Source organism: Syngnathus leptorhynchus, chromosome 5 (genome assembly GCF_054491065.1).
Source record: "Syngnathus leptorhynchus isolate UIUO chromosome 5, UIUO_Slep, whole genome shotgun sequence".
Taxonomy (NCBI): Eukaryota; Metazoa; Chordata; class Actinopteri; order Syngnathiformes; family Syngnathidae; genus Syngnathus; species Syngnathus leptorhynchus.
The window spans coordinates 7,992,277-8,017,490 of NC_141199.1; the positions used below are offsets into that span (position 1 = coordinate 7,992,277).

Sequence of the window (25,214 nt, forward strand, 5' to 3'; positions counted from 1 at the left end):
AATTGACAATAAAGCAGACTTTGACTTTGACATAAAAGGGCTTTGCCTTACATTTAAGGAGAGGTCAATCCAGAAAGAAGGACCGCTAACAGGAAAGGCTCCATTCCCGCTCGGCAAAAGTCATTCCGGAACGAATAGAGAAGATTTACTTTTCTTTTCTGAAATGGCTTCTCAAAGTCCTGACCACAACCCTATTAATCATAGTATGTAGGTTACATTTAAATGTCAAATGCATTTCAGGGAACTAATCAATTGAAATGAACTCTATCCTCTGCCCAAACAAGTGGTGGGATATCAAGTCAAAACAATGGTACAAGCTTCAAAGAGAGGCTGTTCAAATTGCTCAGGGATATTAAATCAATTATTAGTGGGAGACTAGAAGTATATCTATTTTTTTATTTTGCCTGGATGCATAATTTTGACTCTGTATTGATTGAAGGAAAACCACAGAATAAATTCAAGCATGTTCACCCAATTTTGTTTTTTAAAAATAATTGAAGATGGTCTTTATCATTAGACTGATTAAAAAAAAAAAAAAGAATAGTTAAAAGTCCAAACATGACATACCTGGCAATGAATGTACGTAAACCTCGTGCACGCTAATTTTGCGGAATTGGACTTAAAAAACCTACCGAATATTTCGTATGTAACCCAACTACTTAAAAAGTATAATAAAACAGGGACATGATACTGACGGGTTCATGTGTACTTTGAAAGTGTGTGCAAACATACGGTATTTGTGTCACCCTGCCCATGTTTGAATTGTGCAATCATAAATGTTGTGTGTTTTAACTTTGCCATTTTTATGGGGCACATTTTAGTGTGACTGCTTCACAAGTGCAGAAAAGCCATGTGTTTATTCATGCTAATATCATTTCTATCATCTTGGTGTGAGTTTTTCAGATAACAGCCATACCGCAGATACCGGTCGGATATTACAAACTCGATAAAAAAAAGAAAATAAGTGTTGGATTTGACAGCACGTAGCAAGCGGCTGTTTGGGTGAGGCAGTCTAGTCAGCCTAATCCCCTCGGAGGTCAAGAAGGGTCAGTTCAAAGAATCAAGCCTCTGCTTTATTTGGGGTGTGGTTGAGCTCATGTGTCGGTTACATTCCAAGTTTAAATTCCTGAGAGAATCCAGATTGAACAGTATAGTATAGTTAATCGTCATCAATGCATGCCAGGCCAGGATGAGGTAAATGTCTCGTGATGATACAAAAAAAAAAAACATTCAGCTGTGACAAAATTAAAAGTCTGTGTTAGGGCCTACGTGAGGCGTTGGCCAAATGTGATGGGGCAAATCGTATCCTTTGCGAGTAGACCAGGTCCGCCACATAGAGCGCCAAGTTGACAACGGAGAAAACGGCCACCACCACTTTGCTGTCCCATGGACACTTCCCTTGAGGACACGAGTACGGTCGCCAGGGTGAGCCGTATTTGGTGTCGAAACAGAACACGGGCCACACCACCGATGCGCTCAGGTAGAGCAGAACCTCCAGCAAGGTGCACACCACCACGAAACGATCGAAAGACATACAGCGCACCGTTTTGGTACGCCCGCACAACGTCATGATGACCACCAGTGTAGTCAGAGCAAAGCAGAAAGCGTAGACGGCAACGCAGTAGATGGTGGCGGCGTAGAGGGAATACTGACTCCCGTTGGCTAGAGCGCCAAAGATAATACAGGCCACAAAGCCTTGGACTACTTTGAGCAGGCCCGAGACCGTGGCCATGTAGCCTACCACGGCTTGTCCCGGTCTGGCTCGGCACAGGGCCACCTCGGCACCGTAGGCCAGAGTCCCCAGGATGGAGCAGACAGTGACCGCAATGCGGAAATTGCGGACATCGCAACCAGCGTAGGGGCACTCGGATCGGACGAAGAAAAGCGGGTAGACCACAGAGGCCGTCACATACCTGCAAATAAACACAAGGAGATATAGACATAACACAAACATATCCACAAGGTCATTTTAGATTTGTATTAAATGAATGTTTTTTTCCATGCTTTTAAAAAAGCCAGAAATACAACTGGCAAAAGATCTACAAAAAGTCAACACTTTGCCTCCAGCATGTTCTTTCCCAAAAGCCTGAGCAAAAGCAAACTAAACTGTTTGCGAGCAATAACATATTCTTGGCCCCAAGGAAATACTTATGTTGATGTTTTTAAATACTGTACCTCAGATTTATTATCTGTACTTATTATCCATTCTAGTATAAGAACTGGGAATTGTTTGTTTTTGTTTCAGGGGATGCAGTCGATGCAAACAACATAGTAGATAAACAAAATGAATTGGACTGGGACCTTTCTGGCGTACACAGTCTCCGTTTATTTGAATTACTCTTAAAGGACAAGCACGGTGGAGTTTGTTCATTCTATTGTGACATTCAACATATTTCAAAATAAAAGTAGAAAACTGATTTGCCAAGTATTTTTTGGAATACATGCCATAACATTTGTCTGCATTATTTATCTTATTAAACTTTTAAGGTGTTTCATATATTGGGAATTATTTTTTTTTTTTTTGCAATGTAGAGGTGACTTACACAAGTGTGGCAAAGGCAGCACATGTGACGGTGAGGTTGTCCCAAGAAATTGGCAGGCAGCTGTAGAGACGAGTGGCATCCAAGAAGAAGATCACCACCGACATGGCAAAGCAGAAGCACCATACGGCCATGCAGAACACGCCGTGGGAACCGCTGTAGCCCGCAGTGTGGATCACCATGGCGAGGACGGCACAACCCATCGCCAGCTGGCAAAGGCGGGTAGCGCCGAGAGGTGAGAGGAGCGCCCTCGTGTTCAGGTATGGCGAATCCATCACTAGGTGGCCTACAAAGTGAATCTGAAGGCCACGCTGTTCTATAGTCTGCCTTGAAACCTTCACTCTGAATTTAATGTTTCCCTCAGGCTCTTTATGAAGGTAAATCTCCCAGTAGGCATTTCCGTGCCCTGTTGTCTCTGCTCACTATTCCAAACTTCTTCTGATCAGCGCATGGAGAGTATAAAATGTCCACAATCCTCTCAGGCCCTTTGTCCAGTGTAGGAAAAAGTTCTGATTAATAACAGCTTGTTATTCATTTCAATAAAAAAAAAAAATAGTCAAGAGCAAAATGTGATCGTACATTGTATTGCTGTCAAATTTTCCCACTCATTTTCGTCGTCCTCAAGCACCAACAGCGTGTGCCGTGTGGCTGGTATGCTGGGGCTCGGTGGCACTAGAATGGAAGTTATTTAGAGTTGGGAAGGGTCTCGACCTAATGAATGTGAGGGGTGTGTTCATGGGGGTTACCAGCCATGTGAGAGCCGAATACTGTAAACGTTACATGACTGAACCCTGAAATAATAGCGCCAATTAAACCATTGTTTCATAATAAATCACTGATAGAAGTGAGCAAATTGGATCCATTTTTAAAATATTTGATTCTGAACATTCATTTTTGTTTTGCACTTTTTAAAAAAATAAAATTTGTTTTTAATTAAGGTCAAATTAGGTCAATTCATTCCCATTGCAACTGAGTTTGGAGCAGTCCTAACCAAGCCTTGTTGATGAGAAGTTAAACATCTCAACTAAGACAACCAGAAGTACAGTTGCAATTGATTCAATGCCACAAGAATAGTATTTCCTTCCCTGCATTTTCAGTGACTTCTGACTTGAAATGCAATTTACAGTCAAATATGTGGGGCAATTGTGAATATGTCATCATAATGTCATTTCACAGTCTAATGGCCACCTGAGAGAAAGCATAACAATGCGACTCGTGATGAAAATGACTTTGACATCCCTGCACTAAGAAGTACAGACCTCATTAATTCTTCAAGAATTTCTGCACAATTCAGGTCTTTCTGGCTTGGAAATTCAAAAGCTAGGACTCTGAAGTCATTAGTTTTCTTTTACCTTACTTACAGACATACATCATATATAGTGCAAGTATCTGCTTTTACCGCTGTCAAATAATCTCAAGCAGGTAAACTGAAAAGGCCTTTTTCGACATACTCATGTTATGTAGTGGTAAACCAGGGGAAATTGCTATACACTCATATCATGTGCGCAATCAGAATTCAAAGCAAACGTCATTTTGTCAGAAGATGGAAAGTTTCTGAAGGAGTGTTGTCTCCTCAAGAGATCAAGAAGACTCTGGTCTGATTGTGACATTTGTTCTCAGCTCTCTGTCTCCACCTGGAGGTGTTTTACAGACTTGTGAAGCTCAAGGACCAGTAATCATTGCGTAATTTTAAAAGCAAGAAATATGTCAAAGGTAAGGGTAACACCTAAGTTATTTGTAACAAGACTGAATTGTGCAACTGCCTCCGTAGAAAGCCTTCAGATCACCAGGGGTAGCAAAGTTTGCAGTGTCGTGCTGCACCTGTCTGCATTCTTCATTTCCTAAGAAAGATTGATGTTGCACTTCAATAAAAAAAAAGAACTTAAAGATGTTTCTTGTTAGTCATTCAAGCTAAAGATTATCCACTTATGCGAGTTCTACAAATAGGACATGGCCTTACATCCTAACAGAAACAATTGTCTTGTCAGTAAATTAAAAATGTATGCCTACACTGATTTACAATTTGTGATAGAACACAACAATGATCAGTATGCAAAGCAAAGTCAATAAAATGAAGTCATAAAAAAAGCCCCACATATTGCACTGTTCAAACAGCATATTTAATTCTTGAACTTTGTTGAATAAAACACATCCAGCAGTCTTTCTTCACACATCAACCAGAATGAAATCACATCAGTCTTCTTACCAAATATGAACTCTTCACCCCAGCAGTCAGTACCTCACACAGTTCAAAGTGACAGGCATCTTCTAAGTTGAATTGAAGTGCACAGCAGTCACAAAGCTGAGGTCCAAGTGCATATATTGGCTATGCAGGGCAGTGTGTGTCACACATCTGACACAGTCTCATTTCTTACCTGTAAGGAAAAAAGACGATCAAAATTAAATACATAGCAGTTTTTTAATATAAAAAAAAAAAATAAGCACAAACCTTCACAATTAATGTGAATCACAACAGTTGGAAATGTAATATTAATGTATTCATTTACGTATGTATGTACTTAGCGTTCTGTTATTCAAATAAACATTCAATAGACAAACAAAAATGACCTGGAAACGTCTGTCAATAGCCTATAAAGTGAGCAGCTGCTTGTCCATGTCTGGGATCAAACGCCAAAATTCAAAGCAGGGGAGGAACAATGTGTGCGTGTGTTCTCGGTTGAGTCCCATCCTCACCTGGAAGCTTGAGCCACTTGGGCACATTGCCCAGGTTGGATCTGCCAGGCTTAGCAGCCTGGGTGTGAGTTGACGGTTGGTTTTGATCGTTCTGCGTGGACGCGTTAGTGTCAGCGGTTGGCTCTGCGGGAGGCAGCGTTTCTTTATCAGACGAAGGCCTGGGGGAATGTTTGGTCGACTGGAGCATACAGCTGGGATGTCGGCGGTCGGTTAGAGATGAGGAACAAGTAGGAAAAAGAAGGTTGACAAGAAAACCCTTTAGAATGTTGTACTTTTGTTTTCTAAAGAAAAAAATCTATAGAGAGAGGCTACAATGGTAAGTTATAAACAATGTAAGTCTTATCTAACAGTGTAAAATTATAATATTGACAATCATTAATATCGAACTGGCAACATTAGTGAGTACACCCAGGGCCGTCTTTACCTACTCATTGGCCCTGGTACTATGCTGAATTAAGCTCTCGCAAGAAGTCATGTATGATGGATAAACTGTGTTTGGAACTTCAGACATCCACTTACAAGATAGTAGTTTCGCGAAATAAACTCCACACATCTATCGATCAACGCACCTGGCAATCGATTCATTTGCTTGCAAAGCCGAAACCGAAGAATCGAGGAGTTCCCTCTTTAAGTAGAATTCTGTCGACACACGCACACAAACAGACAAGTGATAAAGAACAAATGCCACAATGGGATCCACTTCAAATGAAGCTTAAAAAGGAAATCAAACATCAGAAACCTGTCTTCACGTCAGAGCCAAGGTAAACCAGGGCACCGGGAAACAGGTCAGCCTAGGGAGAACACATTAGGATGCAAGACATCAATGTACAATAATGGCTCAATGCATCACATATTTCAGGCATCATTTTTTTGTTGCTATAAATGAATCAAAAGTGATTAGCACATTTACTTAATCACATTTCATAAATTTGATTTAATCATTAGTCTTAGAATGATTCTGACAATGTGACTGATTGAATCCAGTCCTTCAAAGAAACGGTTGTGCTCCCTAAACTATCAACAGTGTGATGCGGCTTACCTGGAAAAGTGTGACAGCAGGATCATTTAGAATCTTTTTGGGGGGAGTGATAACTGGAAAAGAAATGAAATCAACTTGAGCTATCCAAAGTTGCCAAAATGTACACTGGTCTACTCTTTACATGTTTAAACGTATTCTAATTTATATTTATTCCTTTTATTATTTGCTGAGCAGGACTTTGCAGTGTATGGATGACAATGAAAAAAAGAAACGCAATCGTTTTCCCAATTTGAAGGCCCGATATTTGCAAACCAAACGTGGAAACGGTAAAATACTATTGGATTGACTGGATTAAGTCAACACTCTTGATTATGAACAAAGTTTTCAAAACAAATGTCAACAGGAAATGGTGGGTGTGAAGGAAGCATCTGACTGCACGTCACTTACAGAGGTAGAAACTGAGCAGCGGATCCTCCAAGTGGCTCCTTACAAAATCCGTTAAAGCCCCAACTAGACAGACAAAAAAAAATGAGACCATGCTTTTGTTTTGTGTTTATGTTTTGCAAAGGCGCTGAATTATTAGGGAAATTCATCAAAGTGTTCCATGCGCAAAATGCAGCCTTTGCGATTTGAAATTGCATTCTACTACATGGCTATGTTAGTTTGATTTTGATTAATTGTTCGGCTATATTTTAGACTGGAATTCCTCTCCAATGTGTGGTTGCTGTTGCGAACAATTATTAAGTCGCAAGTAGCTTTAATATTACCGGCTGACATGAAAAACCTGAGACACCTACAAACCTGTTTCGAGGGGCCTGAAGAAGCCTTGTAAAACATGCCGATCTGGAAACTGGATCCTCAGCACAACCTGGAGAAACAGTACGAGTGGTCATATATGTGCCTCACTGCGGGAGTCAGCATGTATCAGGTGTACACACTTTAGGGTATCTGTCCAACTTCTCCTTCATCTGTGTTTCTCGAAGCGCTTGAGTCATTAGTGGTGCCTCCTCCAACAATTTTCTGTAGTGAAAAGGGATAAAGAACAATGAGTTATAATTTGATGAGTAGAATAAATACAAAGGTTGATTCGAACTTTGCTTAGTGGGAGCAGAGCACAGTTAAAGGTAATGTGTCAAAGAAGTGCGGGACTAGTTCACAAGTCGACACTTGCTGTGAAGACATTTGCTGTCAGTTCATCAATAATGTAGCTTGAGATAAAAAAAAAAAGATTAAAAATAACATTGTATGATTGATATTCTGTCTCACTATCACTTTGAGCGACTAACCTCTCACTCTTTAGCTGGGCAAAACGCTTGCGTACATCATCCACAGTCACTTCAAAAAACTCATCTGGCAGCTGCGCATCCTCTTCAGAGCGATGGGACACGCGCTCCAGGTGGTAGATGAGAGGCTCTCTCTCCACTGGCTGCCGTAACAGAGAGTGAAAGCAAAGATGAAGACGAGAGAAATTCCCAACAAGTAGCATTTAAAGCAAGTATTTACCGCCAAGAACTTTCCTGCTCCATCCATAATCTCATCGGACTTTTCGGCAGTGGCTTGAGGCTGCAGAAGAAGAATTTCTCATTAGAAAATGTTAACTTGAGGCAAAAATCGATTGCTCAGCGTGAAAGGTTCGTGGGGAAGCGTGAAAAGACGATGGTTCCCTCGGTGCAACCTAAGCCTATCTAGAAGTGCTGCCACAGCAGCCGACCAGGAAGTAAACAGGGAATAATTTCCCACTTGGAAGCTGAGCAGGGAGCAGTTTGAAAGCCTCATCACATTTATTAGCACCGCTACCATTTTCCCCATGCAGTCGTTGACAGTAAAGTGCGCCACTCGTCGGAAATCATTCTACAGCCCCCTCCCTAGACTATTGGAGGTGATTTATGATATCACAGGTATGCTGCTCTTGAATTACATTGTTTAATTCGAGGAGTGACGCCATTTCGGCAAATGCCCTCTTGACAGCGCCTCGACACGACATTTTGATGGCGCTGCACGGTAAGTGAACTGGCCTTTATCATCTCCTCCATGCTAGTTGCAAGTGTTTTCATTCTATATCTGTTTGTCCCATATTATAAACAGCTGAAGGTGTACCCGTAATATTTACAAGAAAAAAAGATAAAGCGAACACTTGCATCTCTAGAAAAGGCACACATAACTCAAGGCACTACTGTAGATGCAAAAAAATAAAAATTAATAGCATATTCATTTTCATGCATCACATACCTTGGCGGCAGAATGATGAGAAGGCTTTGCTTTCTTGGCTTTAGGCGATTCTACAGCAGACGCTGACAATGATGAAGACGATAGAGATGAGGAGAGCGTGCGGCCAACTGCACTTCCTCCAGGACCACCAAGGCGCTGACCCCCACCAGAAAAAGGAATGAATGGCACAATGGGATCAGAAGACGATGATGATGATGATGATGATGATGATGACTGGGAGTTCAGCCCTGATGGCCCTGCCTCCTCACTATCTGTCTCTGACATTCCTCTTACTACAGGAGGAACCTTTGGTTGATTTGTAGCCTGCAATGTTTGCTGTAGAAGAGAAGGTGTACTAGTGGAAGAAATAGGAGTGAGCACCGGGGTGGTTTTGAGTGACTGAGCAGGTTTAGGCTTTATAGTTGTCTCTTCTGATACTGAGTTTTGAGAATGAGAAGTAATGGAGTCAAACTGAGAGGCTGAGCTTGGGGGGCATTTTTTGACAGCAGGGGGCACTGGCACAACAGTGGCTTCAGTTGTGTCCATGCAATCTTCTGGTGCTTTGTCCCTTTTCTGTAAAAACCTGTCAAGAGCAAATTATAAACACAACACGATTAAAGGACTTACTTACCAACTAGGATTTGATGGTTATGAATCAGAAATCACAAGTAAACCTAACAGGGAAGTTTACCTGACAATGGCACTTCCTCCAGTAAGGCCTAAAGACTTCAGAGTAGCCTTCTTGAGGGCTTCTTCGCCACACACCTACACACAAACGCACACATGCTGGGTGTCAAACCTACGGACAGATTTTTGCTGTCTTACCAGATACATTTCATACCTCATCTCTCATGTAAACACACACAGGAGTGGACCCAGACTCGGTCAGGTCTGACACACTGCGGAAAGAAAGAAATATTTGAGGCAGGGTTCATTGAGGTGATTATCCACATTGTAATTGAGAAAACAGTGAGAAAAACTCTCTTGTTAAACATAAATAGCACACTGCATCTGTGAAGTGAAGTGTGGTCATTGTCACGTGTTGAAAAAAAAATGGAACCATAAATGTTTTATCAGTGTTTGGCTAAATTCGGAAAATCTTACCTTTTGTTTGTTTTCAGACAAGCAGGTGAATTGCTGCTCTGTTTATTGTTATGATTAGAATCATTTTTTTTTTTCTCTCATTGTTTTGACTATACATTTTGTGCTGGCATGTTCATAATAAATCAAACCAAATCAAACCAAAACTGCCAGTTAAGAAGGACATTTTCAAAGAGGCAAATTTTCTTTAAAAAGAATGAGAATGTGGAATTATGTAATTTACTAGAGATAAGTGTTAGTTGGATGCTGGAACTGGAACTGTTGGACAAAAGCTGTGTGTGAGGGGGGGGGCCTTGTTTTGTGTGACCTCAATGTACAACTAAAGACACTTAGGTCAAACTGTTTTAAATAGAGTTGAGAACCAGCAAAAAAAATAAAAATACTAATAAAAACCACACTTGATCTTTCAAAACCAGAGAGGACTATTAAAGAGCCTGACACCCACCTGATCTGAGGAAAATGTGTCAGGAGTTCCCAAAGAGTCTTGTCACAAGAAAAGGCACCCTGGAGACGAGAGCCATCCTCCATCTGCAGCGCAATCCGCACCTGGAAGATATAGAAGGTAAGAATAAGTATACATATTGATCCAGTTTTCTTATGAAATAGCACATTATTAATGGGGTTGGATGGAAAAAGTGAGAATGTTAGTTAAAAAAGCTAGCTGTGCCAAAGGGTTACAAAAACACACCTAAATGGACACTTGATATTCAATTAAAAAAAGCAAAGATTAATTCAACAATATACTCAAATCAGATATTTACAGAAGAGCAACTGAGACTCGCCAAATGTGTATACCTATTTCCAGATAATATCTGCATTAGTGGACGTTTTTCACCTAGAACTATGAAGAGGGCTTCCACTTCATAAGTTCCTGACCAGCATTAAAAGAGAACCCATTATTTATTTTTTTAAAGATGGGCTCACCGAAGAGAAACAAGCGGACTCGTGCCCACATAATTTTTGTAACTTACCTGACTATCAGCTACAATTTGTTTTCTTGTACTTGGCACCACTTCCAGCTTCGCATTGTTGGGCAGGTTGGCAAATCTCCACTGCAGTGTCAGGTCAAGAACAGTCCTTTGGAACCTGCCAAAGAAAGAGCCCAGTGGTGTTCATAGAATTATATTTTAAAAGCATATCCACCAATTGTCTAAAAATGTCCCTTATGATGTGACCGAACTGTAAATGGGAAATATCAACATTTGATTTGTTGGCATCAACACGAAAGATCATCTACTGTATATATAGACAGAAAATATCCCAAGTGACCACTACATGAAGGAAAACATGATAACTAGTATCCATCCATCCATTTGCTGTTGAATTCTAAATCTCAATAAGTGACTCACTACTACTTACTTCAAGCCGTGATTGTCAGGTTCAAATCCATGCTTCTTGCAGACCTCCTCCAGCACCTACAAGAGAGACAACTGAAACTTAAGACACTCAACCTTACGTGATGCAACAGCAAAACAAACCCCAGAAACACAAATGTGATCTGTCACTGCAACGACGGCTACAGTTAGCCAAACAAGCTAACCGAAAGCAAAATTGTTTATACCAATACTGAAACAAACCGCCGCAAACAGGAAAGGTGAAAACTTATTTAAATGAGCATTACCTGTAATAACGGTGTATTTGGAGACACTTTAACTGTCTGTCTTCTTCCATTTGGAGCTAGGACCGTCACGGATAGACCACTCGCTGCCATTGCGTTTTGTGACGTCACATAATTTCTTTGAACAAGCTTTATTGATAAACAAAACACACACACGCAGTACAAAAATGAATTATTGGTGTGATTTGAGATGGCGATTAAAAACATGAAACATGCTGCGTCACATTGGCGTGAGGATTCTATATCATGACATTTTTTAGCCATTTGTTGTTATGCTTTCATATTCAATCACTTATGTCAGATGTCAAACCCAAGGCCCGGGGGCCAGATACGGCCCGCCACATCATTTTATGTGGCCCGCGAAGACATTACTAGAATTGCAAACTGTCCTCACTTTTAATATTATCTTCTTTTTTTTATTATTTGGCCAGTTTTTACTCGTCTGATTTGAAAATGAGTTGTCAGTTTTGTTTTGTAGCTTTTACTGTACAATATGAAGTGCTCATACGTTTATTTGGGTTGACAGTCATAATGGCCCTCCGAAAGAAGCTATGACAACAATGCGGCCCGCGAAAAAAATTAGTTTGACACCCCTGACTTATGTGGATTAGTTCCCCTGCCAGTGTTTTATTCTGTCTATGCCTGCCTTTCTATACAGCATGCACTAAGTTACTTAGCTCCATTTGTACGGGCATCAAATTCCAAATGTGAGAATATTTGCCATAATAAATAATCCCCCTATTTTTTTAGGGGGGGGGGGGGGTTAAAAAAAAGTGCATTTATCACCAATGCATTTATAATGAATGGGTGCCAAATGTGCATTTTCACTATTTGCAAGTTGACTTGATGAAAAAGTTGCAGGCTTCACTTTATGATACTGTAACTGTGCACCTTCACCAGAGAAGAACAATGACTGCTTCCTTTGCTCACCAGTTCAGGCAAAATCCGGCATCCAGTCTGGCCGAGCTGCTGGACTCCAAAGGCTGTACGGGGTTGCAGGTCTGAGACTGCACTGACTGATTGAAATCAAGGTCTTGTGTTTTTTATAAGAAAAGAAAATAAGACATTTGAACAGAGATGTGTACCAAGTGGATTTGTTTTATATCCACTACAAGTCAAAAAAATGTATGCGTATAATAGACTTAAAATGTCCATAGGTGACAATGTTTGTCTTGTTTGTGCCATGCGATTGATTAGTAGTCCAAGTCCATGACAACATGTATAAAATATAACTTAGTTTTAATAAGTACAATTACAGTGTTATACCTAAAAAATACACAAATGTAAGACAATTTCCAGCATCCAGTTGCCTTCAGCACACACTTTATACCACAATGTAAAAAAAAGACTATTGCATACTTTTCACGCAAGCTCTGGAAAAAAAATAATAAAAACAGTTCACAGTTCATATGAAAGTGCATCTACAACTTTTCAAAATAGAATGAATCAGTTCATCACTTATGCAGTCTATTATTTTGACTCCCTAACATCTGAGTTCAGTTATTTTCTCAAAGCTGAAACCTTTGTTTCATCTTTCTTATTGTCAGAGAATTTTTCCTGATCAAATACACCTATGTTCAGTTCAACAAATGCTTTAGACATTTGAATTTTGGTCATATGGCACTACCCTTTTGTCAGTGATTTTTCCAGTTAAAAGGCCTTCAGGTTTGAAGGAAGCTTGACAGCTGGAGTACAGTAGTTGGTGTCTCAACAGTTGGAATCCTGAAAAAAAAAGAAAGGAATTGAGCAGGGGTTAAATTCTTTTATGATGTAGATGTATGTTGGGGTGGAGTTTACACTGCATTAGTCTATTGACACAAATTAGATAGTTTGATGGATTTTTAAAAAGTAAAACTGATATAGATACTAAATTGGAACTAAGCATTTAAACCCACAGCGCGAACCCAGATTTACTCACCTGGCTTGTGAGTCTCCGGGCGGAGGTTCGTCTCTGCTCATGGATGGACTGCAGGCGAGTGATGAGAAACTTCTTGTCTTCTCCTTCCTGAGCATTACACAGTGGGATGTTAAGAAAGATAGTCAAAGAACATTTAGGTGGGTATTATATGCAACTTTGCATACATTCTCGATCTGCTCTTGGAGTAAGCCGATAATCTTCCTTTGACCGTCAACCACTTGACTGTGGAAATAGATGACGATCCTGACGGGAATGACAGATATTGTGTCATTGGCCAATGAGGAAAAAAACAGAACCAACCAACCATGTGCGAATATGGGTATATTGTGTTTGAACGGTCACACAAGCATCTGTATCCATTGATATTAGATTTTCATTGTTGAGTACTAACAGGAAGATGCCTGCTCCCACAAACAGGAAGAGTGGGTTCTCCACCAGAAATGAGTGAGCCCTGGCCAACATGGATAAATTGGGATTTTCTTTTTCCAGGTCCTCCACCCAACGCTTTCCAGCCTGAAACATTGTTTTGAGTTCACGAAAGGGCCCACATGACGAGGAGGGCGTGATACTGCACAGACAAACAATGCATATGATGTGAATGAGACAAATAGGAGTTGGTCAGAGGTGATCTCTGTTTGGACACGGTGAGAAACAAAGACCTTATGTAAGTTATTTACAAAGTGAATTTACCTCCACATGGTGTAGGTGACGCACACAGAGGCTCCGAGGAAAGAGGGGAAGCAGAGTAGAGTGATGAAGATGGTGGTCATCTGGCTGACTCTGTATGGTCTGCTAGGAGCCTGGCAGTTCATCATTACACTGCTCTGGAAGGGTGAATGAGGTTGTTGCGTACAGTATAAAGATTTAGTTTCCATCTAAATATTACATGTAAGACAACAGAAATGATCAAACCGCCGTCACATTGTTCATATTCTATTCCTGTTACAACTCAACGTACAGTTGACAACACAATAGCTCAATATTTATATTTACATACATATACTCACATCCATACTATCCTCAAATTGTGTAATTGAAGAATATGCATTGATTTGCACAGTTTCTCTCAATGACAATGTACCTTTTTAATGTAAAAAAGCAGCAGGAGTTTCAATATCTGCACCGCAGGCAGCAGAGGCGTGAAGAGAACGCCTAGCCTGTAACAACACAATGTCCCATGTAGTGAGTGATCAATCAGTAAGTTGTACATCAGAAGCAGAGGAGCTCATACTGTACCAGGCTAGCGTTTGCCCATAGATGAGGTCAAGGACATTCTTGGCAATATCAAACACCGGTTTCCTCTTCTTCTTCAGCACCTTCTCGGAAAACAACCTGCAGACCAGAAGAAAAGTGACATGCATCACAAAGGAACACTTGATGCATGTCATTAATTTGGGGCTTTTAATGTTTTATCTGAACTGTTCTTTTTACAGGGTGGAATGGTGCAACTAATATTTTGTTTGAAGGCTTTACATTTGGTATTTTCTCTAATCCCCACAGTTAATCCAAAAACGTACATACAACCGTTAAATGATTTTTTTCCCCCACCATGTGCTGGATGTTGTCGGTAATGCTGCATGTTGCCCCTAATTAACTCGTTCATTACCTAATTACCCAACGAGCGCACACTAATCAAAACACAATCTCTTTTAGCACTAATTACCCAACACACAAATGAAAAAATAAAGGACAATTGTGAATGACCAACCTCCAAAGAAACTCTCCAAACAAGGTGTCTAGTAGAGTAAAGATGAAATCTATTAACAGGAAACGATAAAGTTCTTGGCCAACAAAACTCTCCCAGCACTGCGGACGAAAGAAATCATTACACATTGAAGAAAACATACCAACACGATTGACAGATTCCAAAAATGATTTCTTAGAATGATAAGCGGTTGGTTACCTTCAGGCCGAGACTGTTTGGATCAGCAGCCACCCGACCCAGCCAATGATAACAGAGGACTCCGAGCACGCTCACTTTTAACATCAAGTTTCTAGAAAAAGACACACCGGTGGTAATCACGTTGCCTTTTTAACAGTCTGATAGTCTTTTTTTTTTGCAATTGCTCTGGTGGTCCGACCTGCTAATGGCAACGTATGTGCGGACGGTAGGTGACTCGTATTCCTCCATCCATGCGGCCAGGTTAAACATAATAGGCAGCAGCAAGTTGATACAGGAAACCACCACAGGGAGGGCGAGGAGGCTGGCCTCGTTCAGCAAAGGATTTATGGTCATACTTCGAGAACTTTGCTGGAGGTTCTAGAGAGACACAGGGAGTACAAGACGGGATGATGTTAGGTATACAACAACATTCCAACAAGAGGGCACTCGACCAACATTTGTGCCTTTAAACAAGAGCCCAAACAAAATAACAGCGTCAGAGAGTTACCAATGTTAGAAAAATGCTATGACAGCGCCATACCCGGTGCATGTGTTCAGAGAAGAAATAAATGGAGAGCACACAAGCGGTGGTGCACGCTACACAAATAGCCCATGCCAGACAATGGACCGCCACTCTCCACAGCTTCTGGCAAAGAGTCTTTTTGGTGTGTTTGCGATTCACCTCTGCTAGCAGCTCCTGCAAATTGGGGATCGAGAGAGATCACGTGAGAAAAGGTTTTGCATCACATTCTTTTATGCTAATTATGGTATTATTTGCACAAAGTATTGAAAGCTCATTTCTGTTTGATGCAATATTATCATTTGTGAAGAGTATCAAACTGACGGATCTCTAACATATTATTGTAGTTTCATGTATAGAAAGCCACTCAGAAGAAAAACAAAATCGTATTTGTTGAATTAATTTGCTTGATAATGGGTGAGCTCAGCTCAACTCTACTGCACGGTAGAAACATCGTCAAAGTAAATCAAAATGCAAATAAAAGGTTCTTTTTCCTTATACCTTGAGCTGGGTGCAGATATTCTCAGACATGAGTTTAATGGAAGATTTTTTGATGACCTTGAAGTCCCAGGAGCAGAAGGCCTTAATTGCCAGGATGCTATGAGATTTGTCAATTCGGAAGCTTCGACCAAATGACTTTGACATGCTGGTGGGAGATGAAATGAAATGAAATAGGTAAAGGGAGAATTAAGTGTTCTCATAGTGCACATAAACACGTACCTGTACACAAGGATGATACATGTGACAAAATAGGCCATGCCTATCGTAAAGAAATAGGCAAGAGGCATCTTGTAAGGCAGATGCTTCAACGTGCAGTCCATACTGCTGCCATTGGACACGGATATATACTGCGCAGCACTTTGATTGGTGCAGCTCGTACGCAGCGTGCAGTTACAGTAGTAACCATAGTACATCACTGAGTCCGAGAAATATCCCTGAAACATGAAATGCAATTCATTCGGTGAATATTATGCTTGAAAAATAGATAGACGTATAGTCTATAATCTATAGTATGTATTTTCCAACATTTACAGAGGCAAAGTGACAAGAATGGCACAAAACATTTATGGAAATAATGATGGTCTCAATTTACTGTGAAATATGGGCCTGTTTAATTGAACACAAATTTATTATTAGGTTGCATGAATTGCAATGGGTGAATGAATACAGCACAGGTTAATTGTATAACTCATTCTATATTAATTCAGCTGAAATGCATTTCATTGTTTTGCCTGTCACTATATGTCACTAGCATAGATACATTATTTGTAGTAAATCTTTTTTCAGAGCAATTTAGTGGAATTGGATCATTTCCAAAAGCACCCCCTGATGATACACTAATGTGAAGTGGCACATCTTACCGCTCCAGTAAACAGTTCCAGTCCAGTGAAAGCTCGTGTGTTGTTAAACAGAGCTGGTGGGTGCACTGCCTGAGGGAGTACTACGAACACACCCGTCATCAGAAAGAGGAAGAAGTTGAAGAAAAGCAGGGTCTTGAGAAACAGGAAATACGACAGGACCCCGCTGCCGAAACGGCCGCTCACTCTCTTGAGTGCCACTTGCCACAGCTGGAGAGAGTGCACGAAAGACAACCAACTGTACCAACTCTGTCTTGCAGCCTGAGAGTAGGAAGTGAGCACAAACAACATTTCGTTAACACCAGTCACCCCTATCACATCTTAGAAAAATATCCAGATATGTCATCTCTGTTAACCACTATCAGAAAATGTGGAAATAATTGTGCTCTTGTGTTCTAAGCATGATCAAAACATTTTTTTTTCTGATGGCTTCTTATAGATTAATAACTTTTTGCTCCACCTTATCATGAGATGATAATGCAGTCATTGCCAAATTATTACATTTACCACAGTAATTTAAAAACAGTAACAGAGTCTTTGTGAATAGAAATGAGTAAGTAAGAGCAGTAAATCACAAAAAAGGCGTGGAAGAAGCGCTGTAGATAGAGGAGGTGATAGTAACTCACAATAATGATGTAATATTTGAGTCGAATGCAGCAGGAGATCTGCTCGCTTGACCGAGTGCGTCTCTCCTTTTGCAAAGCTAACTTTCTGCACACGAGCACAGAGGCAAACACAATATTCAGCAGACAATAGAAGGCATCCATACAAAATAATACGATCAAACACTACTGTACCTAAGTTCAGTTTTTTCTGAAATACTAAGAGGCATAGCCCGGAGCATCCTGACTCTGTCGCTCACCGACAGGTTCTGCAGGTTATTCACCAGACGATCCCTTTTATTTGCTAGAACACAAAGAGTTGGTGCAAACTTTTAAAAAAAAAAGTAGAGTTAAACATACTTAACAGCTTGCAATAGCCACAAAATAGGTACAGAATGCTCACAATTCACTCAAACCCGACACAAAGTCATTTGGAAATATATCTTTGCAATGAAAATTCAACCCTAACTGTTAGAAAAACCTTTCATTGGACTTTTTCGCTACTGTGAACTCTTACAATGATGATCACGGTATTGAATTTCAATCTATGATCATTAATACATCAATACTTTATTTTAACTGATAAGCTTGTGTTTCACTCTTCTCACCCTCTGCATCTACACCGTCTGTCTCGATGCCGTAACCTCGAATGCTCGGTCTAGCCGAGCGGGAGAAGTCTTGGATGGAGGGTCTGCTTTGCTTGCGTCTGCGAAGCTGCATGGTCCTGTTGTAGTATTGAGAGATGATGGCTCCCCTGTTGCGACCTAAAAAAAGCACATGGACCCAGTTTCAAAAACAGTCATCACCATTTAGAATCTTGTCTCATGCATGCTTCATAAAAAGGTAAATAAATGACAAGCTGACAAGACTAAAATATTCCCAGTGATGTGGTCCTGTACAAAAGCTGACAGGAAAATATTTTTTCTGCTTCCCCATGAAACTCTGCTCACCTGAAAAGGCCAGTTTGTCGATCAGCTTCCATATCTATTTTCGAACGCAATTAAAGTTGCAACGGTATCTGCACGCGCAAATGCCTGATCAGCAAGTATTTTAAGTCTGTTGTCTGCATGCAATGCGTGACAAGACAACTAAAAACTGCTAATGAGCTTCATTTCTCCACAGGTATGGTAAGACCAACCGATGGTGCGACTGGGCATGGAGGAGAGGATCTTCAAGGTGGCTGAAGACCAACGTTCACTCGTGGCAGGGTCTAGGTGTTCATCATCCTGCATTCCCACCAGTCTTCCTTGATTCCTCCGCTCACTGCGCTCTGGTCCAGCGTTGGACAGATGAGCCACATTGTCTAAGGGAATAAGATAGATAAAATGAAATAAAAAAAAAAATAATTGTGATTGGCTGGCAACCAGTTCAGGGTGACCCCCACCTGCTGTCCGATGACTGCTGGCATAGGCTCCATCACGCTCGCGACCCCAATGGGGCAAGCGGTACAGATAATAGAGGGAAATATATATATTCATTTTTTAATTCAATGTTTTACCAGGTAAGCCAATTGAGAACATTTTCTCATTTATAATGGGGACCTGGAGGCAAGGTGTGTGAAGTGTCTTGCCCAAAGGACACAACGACATGTGACTGTGACAGAGCTGGGATCAAACCCCCAACCCTCCGGTTACTAGACGACCCACTCTACTGCCTGAGCCACAGCCGTCCCATATATACTCGATTTTACGCGGACTTTGAGATCCAAAATTTGTTGTATAGAAAGTTTAGTTTTTTTTAGAAAGGCATGTTTTTAGGCAGCTGAAGGAGTCTTTTGCCAAATGAATGTTGTAAAGTTGTGGATGGAATGCAATCGTGTTGCTTATGTACCTCGGCTTTCATCATCCAGTAATTGTAGTTGCTGCAGTTCGTAGGCATCATCCAGGCCTCCATTGTGAATCTGCTCTGCTATTAGTTGGTGGAATGAGTCATGAACACCTTCCTCATCTGCTGGGCTTCTGGGCGTGATAAACAAATAAGAGCACAGTCACAAAGACAGGAAACAAAACTATAAACACAAAAATACAAGTGGTACAAAGATACAAGCGATACCAAGTCCCACTTTAGTACAAACACCGCACTGAGAAAAAAGCGAGACACTAGAAAACATGACAGCTAATACTCTCAGTGGAACAAACTCTAAACAGAAGCTCTGTGTTATCTTGATGTACAGTACGTCAAAGCCCACAACACAGCTTGCGTAAAAAAAAAACTACAGAAGTGGTTCACATCTGTACTGTGAGGCAATAATCACAGACACAATATGAAAAGTTTCCATTCCATAGATTTCCATCTATTAAATCCATTACTCTCTAATGCATTTAGTAGTTAAACCATTAAATCTTGAAATTGTGGATTATTTAAATACATTTTTGATAACCGTAGTCCTCAGGAGCATATTTTCAATCAGTTATTTTTCTTTCAGCATTTTATGGTTTATCTGTCTTTGTTTCATTATGAAGCTTGCTTCTCTCCAGCTTCTGTCCATTCTGCAGACGCTTCTCCTGCTGGGGCCAAGCCGCTCGGATATCTGGCTATTTCTGGAGTCCGTCACTAACCGAACCATACTGCTGGCCCAGGACTGTGAGTCAGCATTTACTATGACTTCGATAATTTCACCATACCCAGATGTGTGTGTAACGATGATCATTGGGACTTTAACTTTTTTGAAAAGATCATGGAGCGTTTGGTGTTCTCCAAGGGCAAGTTGTCCAAGGGTGGTCAAGAAGTGGATGGCCAGCCAGCCAGAGTGGACAAGGCTTCACAAACTACTAGTCTGCAAGACCCAAAGCAGGTGGAGAAATGCTCAGCATCACCTCAGAAGCCACTCTTTGCTCATCCAACTGTTCATATCCCACCTCAAAAGCCACCTGTTTAGGCAGGCAGTAATTTTATTACTCTGCTGCAGATGTTCTTTGCTTTTATACTTTTTCTTTTAATTGTGCCTGCTCTTTTATGTGTTCGGCGACCTTGAGTGCCTTGAAAGGCGCCTTACAAATAAAATGTATTATTATTATTATTATTATTATTATTATTGTGTGACAATAATTACAGCAGAGCTTTAAATTCATGGACAAAGGGACAATAACGTCTCCAACTGGGTCAACTCGTGAAAAAAACTTAAGGCTCGTCATAGAACTTGAGAGTGTTCAAACAAGCAAATAAAGAATGGATTATGATCCACCCTTGCACAGACAAACAATGTCTTAAGAGCAAAAGCGTCCAATCACCTGAATTCCTTACTCTCCGCCCACTGAGCTTGAAACAAGCCAAAGAAAAAAGTACACAACTGCAGTCTCAGAACATAAAAATACATATGAATTTTCACTCACTCTAGTCCGGATTCAATAAGGGGATGACCCAGGTCAAAGTTCACATTCCGAGCCATTCTTCTCTCCCGCTCCTTGTTGCAAAGTTCACAACCTCACCGGCTCATAAATGCACTCTACTCCCACCATGGCACTGACTCCGCTACCTGCTGAAAGGGGAGGAGACACAAAAGAGGAGGCGGGAACATGAGTACATGACGAGAACACGACAGGTAAAGAAAGGAGGGAAAGCCAGCGCACTACTTTGGAATCTGGACACACAGGTCGTGACTTGCCCGGTGCAATCATTCAACTCTATGTGGAAATAAAATCTAGAGGTTTATTAAGCTTATTATGATCATTGAGATTTTGTCAAAGTTTCTTTGTAAGGGGAAAAAAGTAATATTACTGTCATATAGTTTTGTGATAAAATCCTATTAGGGTTCTTTCCATGGGTGCGGGTCTTCCAAATTAAACAACACTCTTGTCAGGACTTGTCATGAGAAGTACGTCATTGTGTTTCAGTCAAGAGCTCCTTTGTAGCAATGCATGTGATGAGGACTGAGTCAAATGTCACCGTGTCCCTTGGAACATGAATATTCATGAACAAAAGCAGAATATTGCATTGTCAAAATTGTGTGTGCAACCAACTTCATAATGTCAAGGGATTACTTGAAATTGAACTGCAACTCAATCCATGTCAACTTTCAAAACCAAATATCTCAAAACTAATTGATTCCCAAAACCAAAAAGTAATTGATATTTGTATGGAATCAAAATAAAACATTTGTGTTGTTATAGTGTTCCCTCACTATATCACGGGTCATCTTTCGCGGCAAAGGCTTTATTTATTCTTTTTTATTTAGGTAAACAGTAAATGGCAAATGGAGTGCACATGTATACTTTAATTTGAAAAACAATGACAAGTAACTGAATCATAATTATTTTAAAGTATTAGTCCAGAAAATAAAAATGAAAGTCTTGATTTTTCAATAAAGTGATAGAAATGAAAACATGTTATGATTTGATTAATGGACAAAATAATGATTAATCACTATTCAAATAATCATTAGATGCAGCCCTATCCGTAAATGTTTATCGTCACGAGGGTCACAGGTGGACTGGAGCCTATTCCAGCTGACTTTGGGCGAGAGGCACAGAAAACCCTGAATTGGTCGCCATTTCAAAAGTATAAATCTATTCAAGCTAATAAAACAGACCTTATTTGAATCATTATTAAAATCACGAATTAATCAATGAGGAAGGGGAAAGCACGCAACCTCACACATCTCATTTTGTTATCATTAGTCGTCACACATAGCATAAAATAAAATCCACCACAAAGTAAAACATTATTGTATATATTAATAACACAAACCTTTGTCTATAAGTGAGTAGTGACAGGAATGTGGAATTTAACCAAACTGTCTATGGTTAGCAGAGAAAGCTTCAGTTCATGTGACTTGTCAACACATCACAAATAAATTGGAAACAAACGCACACCAGTCACAGTCAGAAAACATATCAAAGTCCTTAAAGCTTTTTGCGAGAACATATACATACGAAAAGGAGCAAGATAGTTTTCCATTAAAGCTGCATTGCGCGACTTGTCTTCATATTCATCCATCAATAACCCTATCTACTCCTCTAAAATCATGAAGTATTTTCCGTATTTTAAGGTTTTATATTTTGGTGACTTCCCAGCAGTACAAATGATGCATTTTACTGACCAATGGGAAGCGGCGGCCCTTTGTCTTTCATTTGTTAACTTAGCATGTTACTTTGCGTTTCTATAGCAGAACATAATCACAGTGTTATCACCTCTTCTAAAAAATTCATTTTGTTTCCCTTCAGCAGTTGTTCTTCAAAAGAGATGGGTGATCGTCAAGGGCGATCGCTATATTTTTGCATTACAGAATTCCAGCCTCGGGGTAACCGAAGCTACATACAATGTTATATCACGGAAGTGTTTGACATCATCACCCAAAGTTAGTGACAAATGTGTCATAGGGGAAGTTGGTGTGTTTGTGCTCATGACATTTCTTTTCGGGGTTTTACTGTATCAATAAATATACCTATAAGACCACTCTGCGGGCTTTACAAACACGCATCAAGCAACCTTGCATCCGGAATCCCAAATGTCTGGCCAGAGCCAAGACGTTGCGCAATGTCAACCTCACCTATTATTCCGTTCATCAACTGTTGACTGAGTTAAGCGGTAATTAACTGTCTTTAAAATATTTAAAGTATCCTTGTACAAGACTGAGTATATTTTAGTGTCTGGACTGCCCGCTAACCCATCAATTGTGGAAATCCCCCTTTTTGCAGTCTATATCCAAAAAATGTGTCTATGAGTGAGCTGTTCTGATTTTTGCACAATACTCCCCACACCGTAAGCGTCTAGAACAGGCGTGTCAAACTCATTTTTGTCACGGGCCGCATTGTAGCCATAGTTTTATTCAGCAGGCCAATCTGACTGTAAACGCTTGATCTTATATGGACTACACAACAAAGTGATAAATAACTAGTTTTGACATCAGAGACGAGTAAAAATTGTTCAAATATCTTTAAAAGATTACAAGCAATAGCTCTATTTTTTCAAGTTAAGACAATTTTCATTCTATGCACAATTTGTTTTCGCGGGCCACATTAAATGATGTGGTGGGCCATATCTGGCCCCCGGGCCTCATGTTTGACACCCATGGTCTACAAGTTAGAAAAATATAAGATCTACTACATTGATACATCTTCAGAAAAGCACATTAAACCAAAAGGTCAGGAGAGCTGCAGTGCTAGTGCGCACAGACTAGGATCACTGATCATCTGTATGAATTCTGCTGCTTGGTGATGAAATCCTGCCGCTACCAGTGAAAATGTCCATCTTGAAAGGGGGCTGGCTTTTCTTTTTAAACTGGGTTGTTTGAGAACAAGTCGCCTCTTGCCTAGATGTAACGCAACACTCCGACCTCTTGCTAATGAACGCCCATTTGCCTCATGAGAGAGGTTGGAGTGAACAGTGTTTCATTTTATGAATGCTGTCTTGTTAACTGGTGGGAAAAAGGTGCAGTGACTAAATGTGCATTTTGTTCTCATGGCCAAATCAGCGGGGATAGAATACTGCGGGGGAATCATTGCCACACTACTGCCCCCAAAATAGTCCAGATTAGAGTACAGATGGCCAAAGTGTTCAGATTATCAGGCTGATTAATTTACAACAGGAAAAAGGAGTGGTGTCACATCTGTCATTGTAAAGAAATGCTCAACTTACTCAATGGGATGGAAGATTCCCAGAGGGCCAAATCAAATCCAGAGCTAAAAGGAATGTGTCCAAAGTGCAACAACAAAACCCAGCAACACAACTGTCCATAATTATGTGCTTACTGTTTAACTTGCCAAAGCAAATGCATGTATTTATTGACAGTAACAATGTAAATAAATGAAGGATAAAGTATTATTATGTAGATTGCAGCAAATCCAATAGGAAATCTAGGAAAGTGGGAAGGCGCAAACACAGTGTACGTGGAACCTCCAGAACAACAAACCATCCTGCCATTGTTCAACAAAAGAGACAAGCGCTTCACCCGGCTCGGTCTTGTTTAAAACGTCTGCATTTTTTCTTCTCTGGATGACATAAGGATAAAAGAATATATTTATATATTTTTTTCAATTCATTGCAACTTTATCAGTTGTTAATGGAAGTTAGGTGTTCCGGTTACTTCGTCAAATAATCAATCTTAATAAAATGTCAAAAGTTTCGATATGGCGACATATATTAATTCTATTGTTCTAACAATGTCTGACTGGGAGCAAATACACGAAGTGGAATAAATCTGTATTCACTCACCGGTTCTGAAACTTTGCAAACTGCCGAGTCTCAGTTTACCAGTTGTCAAAACAGTCGGCAGCCCAGTCCAACCACCGAACTCGCACGGGGGAAACCATCATGATTGAGTGGGTGTTTGATTTTGGGGCATTGTACAAAATGCAAAAGTGCAATGCTGGATTAAGTTTGACGCGTTTTATATCCTGCTTAAAATTGATTTTACCGAAGAAAACACTGGACTTATGTTTTTAGCAATATTATGACACTTTGATTGATAAGTGAGTAATCTATATGTTACCCCCAGGCAATTCTCACAGTGGTTACGCCTGATTCGCTCCAGTCGCTCAACCGATATTTGGAACCACTTTTTGAACAATATTAATATTCTATATTTATATTCAAAAACATATTTAGTGATCTAATTCAAGGAAAATTTCAATAGAGTCTTAATGTATGTGTTTTATAAATGTATGTAAATATATATATTTTTACTGCCAATTATGCAATGCAACAGTGGCCCCCAAGGACGATATGAGAAGCAGGTGGGCTGGTCTATCAATTTTGTAGGTCACCAGTGACGGGACATTAAGATTTTTGATTTTATTTTATTTTTTTCTAGTTTTGTTATACAAGTGATCATTTGAAAATGTCAACAGTGACAGA

The 25,214-nt window shown here is 40.2% G+C and overlaps 3 protein-coding genes across 5 annotated transcripts; all 3 read right to left on the minus strand.

Annotated features, from left to right (window-relative positions):
• Positions 1-1,106: 1,106 nt before the first annotated feature.
• On the minus strand, positions 1,107-4,361 carry LOC147056651 (myeloid-associated differentiation marker-like protein 2). The gene is made up of 3 exons (XM_085912521.1): positions 3,120-4,361; positions 2,544-3,025; positions 1,107-1,913 (listed from the first exon to the last, which is right to left on the minus strand). The coding sequence occupies exons 2-3, from the start codon at positions 2,813-2,815 to the stop codon at positions 1,259-1,261; spliced, it is 927 nt and encodes a 308-aa protein (XP_085768647.1). The 5' UTR covers positions 2,816-3,025; positions 3,120-4,361; the 3' UTR covers positions 1,107-1,258.
• A 275-nt stretch (positions 4,362-4,636) lies between these two features.
• On the minus strand, positions 4,637-11,269 carry aspscr1 (ASPSCR1 tether for SLC2A4, UBX domain containing). Of its 2 annotated transcripts, none has more exons than XM_085912654.1 (17): positions 11,144-11,269; positions 10,882-10,937; positions 10,494-10,608; positions 9,968-10,068; positions 9,263-9,320; positions 9,113-9,186; positions 8,443-9,004; positions 7,717-7,776; positions 7,500-7,639; positions 7,152-7,233; positions 7,015-7,081; positions 6,661-6,723; positions 6,274-6,326; positions 5,974-6,025; positions 5,804-5,873; positions 5,235-5,425; positions 4,637-4,808 (listed from the first exon to the last, which is right to left on the minus strand). In XM_085912654.1, the coding sequence occupies exons 1-17, from the start codon at positions 11,231-11,233 to the stop codon at positions 4,729-4,731; spliced, it is 1,914 nt and encodes a 637-aa protein (XP_085768780.1). In that variant the 5' UTR covers positions 11,234-11,269; the 3' UTR covers positions 4,637-4,728. The 2 variants fall into 2 exon arrangements, with proteins under 2 accessions (XP_085768780.1, XP_085768781.1); XM_085912655.1 differs by having other exon boundaries at positions 4,637-4,915.
• Positions 11,270-12,362: 1,093 nt separating this feature from the next.
• tmc6b (transmembrane channel-like 6b) lies at positions 12,363-24,670 on the minus strand. 2 transcript variants are annotated; one of them, XM_085912653.1, is made up of 21 exons: positions 24,573-24,670; positions 20,753-20,898; positions 19,251-19,378; positions 18,559-18,723; positions 18,029-18,184; positions 17,616-17,724; positions 17,445-17,529; positions 16,822-17,079; positions 16,181-16,395; positions 15,962-16,106; positions 15,482-15,637; positions 15,140-15,318; positions 14,962-15,052; positions 14,767-14,864; positions 14,295-14,390; positions 14,140-14,215; positions 13,749-13,882; positions 13,450-13,626; positions 13,223-13,301; positions 13,059-13,145; positions 12,363-12,862 (listed from the first exon to the last, which is right to left on the minus strand). In XM_085912653.1, the coding sequence occupies exons 2-21, from the start codon at positions 20,806-20,808 to the stop codon at positions 12,848-12,850; spliced, it is 2,505 nt and encodes an 834-aa protein (XP_085768779.1). In that variant the 5' UTR covers positions 20,809-20,898; positions 24,573-24,670; the 3' UTR covers positions 12,363-12,847. The 2 variants fall into 2 exon arrangements, 1 of the variants encoding a protein (XP_085768779.1); XR_015066107.1 differs by lacking the exon at positions 12,363-12,862 and having other exon boundaries at positions 13,075-13,145; positions 13,450-13,571.
• Between the last annotated feature and the right edge of the window lie 544 nt (positions 24,671-25,214).